Raw genomic sequence first — 6,402 nt, forward strand, 5'->3', positions numbered from 1 at the left:
TGCCATTCTCTAATTAAAACTCTTATTGGGAAAAGCTTGCTAACACCCATCATTGCAAAACATGGTCTCAGCATATTGGAGGTGGGGGTCCTGGTAGAAGTGCACCGATACATCGGTCCATATCATATTGGACCTGAAAAAAGGAAAATTGATATTATTGGCAATTGGCTTTTTTAGCCGATGTGGCCGATAACATCACCAATAAGTGCCACATGCACACGCACAGACTCAGCATGCACACGGCCAGCCCAGGAGCTTGGAAAGCAGCTTCTGGCAGGTAAGTCTACTGGGGGCACCCCCAGACGAGCCACTAGCAGCTCTGTCAAGCACCCTGCCCTGGCTGAGCAGTGCCTGCCCCTACCCATCTCCTCCCTCACTGTGGGGGCCTCAATCTGTCCTTCCCCATGCCCCTGCCCTCCCCTCCGCCACAGAGTTACCAGCTAGACACTGCTCTCCAAGATGCCGGGCTGCATATTGGCAATCGGATCAGTATCGGCCGATATCAATGGCCGATTATTGATATCGGCACAAAAAATCTTTATTGATGCACCCCTAGTTCTTGGTGAAGTCGGTGATAAATTAGGGCTAGAGATGATATGCAAATTAGTGCTGAATTCAGAGAAGGCCCCTACAAAATGAACTTCATCACTGGGAGATGTGAACTTCACCTTAAATATTACTCTAACCTTAATTTTTCTGGGAACACATCAATTGTAGCCTCTGTGCAGATGATCAGAAACAAGAACAGATGCTAAATGTCCCCAAAACATTTAACCTAAGTCTAAAGATCATTGTAGGAAGAGACAGAGAAAAAGTCAATATAAAAAAAAGACAGTCAAAAGAAACCTAGCAGGTTTGCCTTAAAAAAAGAAGCATATTTAACAACTTAAAAGCCAGAGGCAGTCATAGGCATTGCAATTCATTCCAGACAATGGCTTGAGGGCCTAAATGTCCTTGATGCAAGCAAGCAAGTCAATCACGCAAAAACAGTTGTGTCTGGAAAGTTTCTCCTCCCTGCAGACACTTTTCTGGCACAAGGAGGAGCTTGCAGATTAGCAATTACTTATCGGAACACTGTCATTCATTCAGATCATAGCAGCCTTCATGTCCTATTACTGTGTCAAGCCGAGTTCCACTTCCCTGGCTTACTACTAGATGGAATAACCTTTCTGTTGTCTTTTTCGAAAGAGACAGAGTTAGCCCTGCTAGTCTGAAGTGCGTATACATCTACTTTGGTTATCCTGCCTTCATCTTTTTCCAGGACAACTATTTTACACAAATTGTGCAACGCAGGGAAGCAGGGCAAGGGAAGTTCGCAGGGAAGCAGGTCAAGGTAAGTTTGCCCTACAACACCTCCTTTATGAGTAGTTTCCTAGTTTTAACCATTCAGGCTGCTTGCAAATGTTTAACACACAAAACAAACAAACAAAACCGGGTCTTTACTGGCACCAGCAGTATGTTACTTCAACCCAGCTCCACAGCATCTGTATATCTCATGTGCTTTTAGCACTTTTAACTAATAGCCGTTTCAATCTTTCACTAAGGATGCTTTCAAACTAAGGACCATGAACTCTGATGCCAACTGTCGTGGATTAATAAAGAGAAAGGGGCAGTCTCCAAGATACCTATGACTCGGGTCCTGGTGTGTCATAACTTGAACTGTACTGAAAAAGAAATAGCTCGCCAGCACTGCTTAGAGAGCACCTCCATCATCACTGAATTTCCACTCAGCCATCACCTCCATCACATCTATTTCCTTTCACCCTCACTGAACAGTGACCCTCTAAACAGAATGTGTCTTTTGGCTGAAGTCATGTAAAGTGTGCCACGCAGGAGCTCTGTCTAGAGGTAACATAGGCAACCACAGTGAGGTTCAGATCTAAGAATGGTTGCAGCTCTGGAGTTGGACATTGGTAGCAAAAGCATGTTCTTAGCCACTCTTACTAACTAGATATCCAGAAGCAGATGAATGAGGCCTGCTTCAATGAGAAGACAGTGAATAAACCTCTGCTGTTCTCTCTGGTTGCCCCACCAGCCAAATAATGTCCACCCCCATCAAAACTGAATTTCCATTCAGCTATCACCTCCAGCACAACTCTATTTCCTCTCAACTACCTCTCTCCCCTTCTTGCCCTGTCCTCAGTTGGGCACAAAGAAAGCCAAGCAATTATGCTAGATGAACAGAAGAGTGGAATGGCAGGGCACATCAGTGCTATGCAAAGCAAATTCTCATTACTAACTCCCCTGCACACACACCAAGCAAGAGGAAGGACAGAAACAGAACCCTGGCAAAGACCACAAGGAAAAGGCCACTGGGGCAGAGAAGCAGCCATCCCATACCACAATTTAAATAATCTCAGCATCATTATTTTATTACAACATGCTGTTTGTGGTGATAGGAAGTTTCAGTAGCTCCACTAAGAATTGTAAGTAAATCACCAATTATTATGCATGAGTGGAGAGAGAGAAGAGGGTAATGGGTATAAGTATGCACATACATATATAAAATGTTTGTGATTTACAACTCCTCATGCTCATTCACAGGTGGTATTCCTCATACTGTAGATAAATCAAATGCAAATGCAGGGGGGAAATTCATAATCCAGTCACCCACAAAAATGAATTTTGCTTTCTCTAGAAGTCTACTGTATTATTTTTCCAATATATTGCACTGTACAATATAAGTACTGTAGTATCAATCTTTGTATCCCTTGGAAAAGCAGGTAAATCTTTCAACTCTATGTGCGATTAGCATTGCCTGGCAGAGGTATTAATGGTCTCATCGCTGCATGGGGATTATTTACAATACTTGCCCTATTCCCTCATTTTGTACTCACTGTGATAAATTGCCACTTCTTTAAAACCTTGAAACTGAAACACTGCAGTAAAAGAAATAAAAAAGCAAAAGAAACCTCAGAGCTACACCCACATGCCAGATGTGGTCTTTCAATCCCTACTTCTCCAGTTTTGTTAGCTAGTTTTACTTGCTTTCTCAGATTATGTAAACTGTTCACCAGCTTTTCCTCTAGTCTATAACTATCATTCTTTTTGCAGTTCTACTGGGTTTCTGAAATGGTAGACAAACATGCACTATGCTCCTTTCCAAATATACCCACCACTATAGTATCCAGGCTCTGTATTATAAACACTGGCACATGTGCATACAAGTTGTTTAAACAAGGATTCATTCAGAAGCCTGTCCTCCCTAGCCTGGAGAAACTCCAGGTGAAAGAAGAGTAGCTTGGGGCTTTCTGCAAAAAAACAAGAGGCTTCAGGGTTTATAACTTGATGTGGTGGCTAAAACACCAAAAACCCCTATGAACACCAACATGAAACCTTCCACTGCCCCCTCCAACGGGGCAGTGTACATTTTTTGGTTAAAGAAACACCTTACATTTATACAGCTACTTACACCCAGAATACCAACATGCTTTACAAACTAGATATGTGCATAGTTCTGACATGCATCACTTCTTTTACCACCCTGAGGTAAAAAAAAAAAAAAAAAAAAAGACAATAATATTTCGATACTTTGGCAGCTCTTCTACCCACAAGATTGACAGAAAATTAAAGAGTGTTCTATCCAGTTTTCCCCTGAAGAAGTGAGTTCACATGGGCACGAAATAATTACAAAGCTGAAATTTGGCTAGGGCACTGGGCTGACACCTAAATGCTTTATATAAAAAGAATTATCAGGATCTTAATTTAACATTGCCTATGAAAGATAGCACCTCAAACAGTACAATGCCCTCTACTGCTATGCAGGGGAGTATCATCTCTGTATTGACTATGCAGGAAGAAAAAAAAAATCCAGGCACCCAGCGCACTCCATATTAGGAAAAGGTTATCCAGAATCATAGCACTCTTAATCCAAGAAGATGTAGTGCCCAAGCACAAAGTTAAACCAATAAACAACTGCAATCCACATCAATTATAATACTACAATAAATGGTTTGCAAATTACAGAGTAAAGCAATAGATGACAACTTTGTGTCTAGCTTTTTTTTCCCCAGCCAAGGGGAAGCTATTGTTTTTACAAGTTTGAACTCTACCCAAACCAAGTTCAAAGGCTCATGTAGTCTTTCTGGCAAGGGAAAGATGGTTTAAAAAAAACCCAAAAAACCAAAAAACACACACATGCACAAAATTAGAAAGCATGACTGCCTGAGTCAAACAGAAGTGTGGTTTCCAAGCTGTGCTGTACATGTTTTACCAGTCCTTATTTATGACTCGACACAAAAGATACTGCCAGCTCCTTCACTTAACAAAGTTCACAAAAAAACCCTCATTTTTATGAGCATGCTGGATGCTTGAACACTGAAAGAAGGTCTCCCTCGGCACATGCAGCAGAATATATATATAAAAATGCTGTACTGTATTTCTTCACAGATCCAGTATGCATCTCATTAATACTAAGCTATGCACGTGGGCTGTTACCAAGCGTGGCGTGTTTCAACTGCCTTGCATTCAGTTCTCCCTAAACTCATCAAACCAGGGATTTTACATTGCTATAACAACTTTCAGACAGAGATCCCAAAGCTTGTCAGAAAACTATGCATATTTCTTCAATAAGACAGGCACTTGTGGAATGGGATATGACAGTTCACACCAGCTGTTTTAAGTGTCCAGCAGTACTACAAAACACTTGAAGGCACACAGTGAAGAATACTGTATGTAACTGGACCTAGAAGGGGGATGAAGGAAGGCAGTTATGCCAGATGAAAGACACAGGAAGGAACCCCTACTCCTGTAAAAAGCAACAAAATCTTCAATTAGCAGAGACAAGGGGCAACTTTCATACCCAGCAGCACAGCCTAGCACACCAGGGGTCAGTTCTGCCTGTACTGTAAGAAATGAGTACCACTTAGAGCGTACTAGGAGGCTTCCTAGTTGAGTACTGACCGGCTTCAGTTAGGGTGTGCCAGGAGGCTTACTAGTCAGTACTTGAACCCGGTCAGTACTCAACTAAGCAGCCTCCTGGTATACCCTACTTGCACCCAGTCAGTACGAGTATACCAGGAGGCTTCTTAGTCAAGTACTGACTCGGTTCAAGTACGTCTAAAGTTAGCTTGTTAAGTTAGACAGTCAGAAGTGGCAGGCTGTAGGCCTAACAGAAAAATGACCATTCCACTGGATTCCTTCCCCTGCTCCAACCTAATTTACCAGTTCTGAATGGATTCCCTTCCAGCACAAACCATTCCAGCCCCAGCGCTGTGCCCCACATCTGAACTGCCCCTAGCACCAAGGGGTGCAGGTGCCTGACTAGGGCTCCCAGGCATAGGGGCATGCTGACAAGATGCCACTCAAAGCATTTAAGAATCAAAATGCAACTGCCTTTGCTCATTTATTCCCCTCCCTCCAATTCCAGAGACGGCAGACATGTCTGGTGGAAAGGCACGGAGCACGATCCACTGCCCAGCATCCCACAGCCAAGGGAGGGAGTCTCATCCACTGGTCCTCGCCACAAGCCTGAAACAGGAACAAACTAAATAGTTGAAAAAATTGTTCTTTGCAATCTTTCGGGTACAGATATCCTCCTTCAGGCAGAGGGAGAGTCTATCCTCTGCCTGAAGAAGGGTGCTATTACTTGAAAGCTTGCCAAAGAACAGTTTTTCCAACTATTTAGTTGGTCTAACAAAAGATATCACATTTACCCAAAGCACCTTGTCTGCCTATGTCCTTAGACCAACACAGCTACAACCAACACCCCTAAAAGAGGAACAGGGGCTTCAACCTTTCACCGATCTCCTGCCCTTAACTAAACACAGCTACAACCAAGACCCCTAAAAAAGGAATGGGGGTTCAACCTTGCACTGATCTCCCACCCTTAGACCAACACCCCTAATAGAGGAGTGGGGGCTTCAACCTTTCAGTGATCTCCTGCCCTTAAACCAACACAGCTACAACCAGCACCCCTAAAAAAGGGATGGGGGTTCAACCATTCACTGATCGCCCACCCTTAGACGAAAATCCCTAAAAGAGGAGCGGGGGCTTCAACCTTTCACCAATCGCCCACCCTTAGACTGACACGGCTGCAACCAACACCCCTGAAAGAGGACCCGAGGCTTCAACTTTTCATGGATCGCCTGCCCCAAGAGCCAGCGGCTTACCCAGCAGCAGAAGGGACGTCAGTCCTAGCAGAGGGCTCCTCATCTTTGTCGGGGAGCGAGGAGAACAGGGTAGCTCCTTCCCACAGGCTCTTGCTCGTGAGCTGTCAGCGCCTGCTACGTCCAGATCTTTTGGTGGGAGCAGAAGGAGCAGAGCTGGGGGCGGAAAGCGTGCAATAAGAGGAGTGGAAGTGCCCGAAAGGATCTTCCCAAGAGCGCTGCTGCTGCCTCCCCAGGGCTGGCACCGGGCAGGGCGGGCCAGAGCCCCCGTGCAGCCGGGCTGGGGAGGGCAGGC

General features: G+C 44.4%; 1 protein-coding gene across 1 annotated transcript in view; it reads right to left on the reverse strand.

The window, feature by feature from the left end:
• Positions 1-6,345, reverse strand: part of IGSF3 (immunoglobulin superfamily member 3) — a 147,660-nt gene extending 141,315 nt beyond the window's left edge. The window contains 1 exon segment of the mRNA XM_006018883.2: positions 6,111-6,345. Coding sequence (XP_006018945.1) covers positions 6,111-6,153 — 43 coding nt within the window. The 5' untranslated portion in view covers positions 6,154-6,345.
• Positions 6,346-6,402: the final 57 nt, after the last annotated feature.

This window comes from Alligator sinensis, unplaced genomic scaffold (genome assembly GCF_000455745.1).
Source record: "Alligator sinensis unplaced genomic scaffold, ASM45574v1 scaffold19_1, whole genome shotgun sequence".
NCBI lineage: Eukaryota > Metazoa > Chordata > Crocodylia > Alligatoridae > Alligator > Alligator sinensis.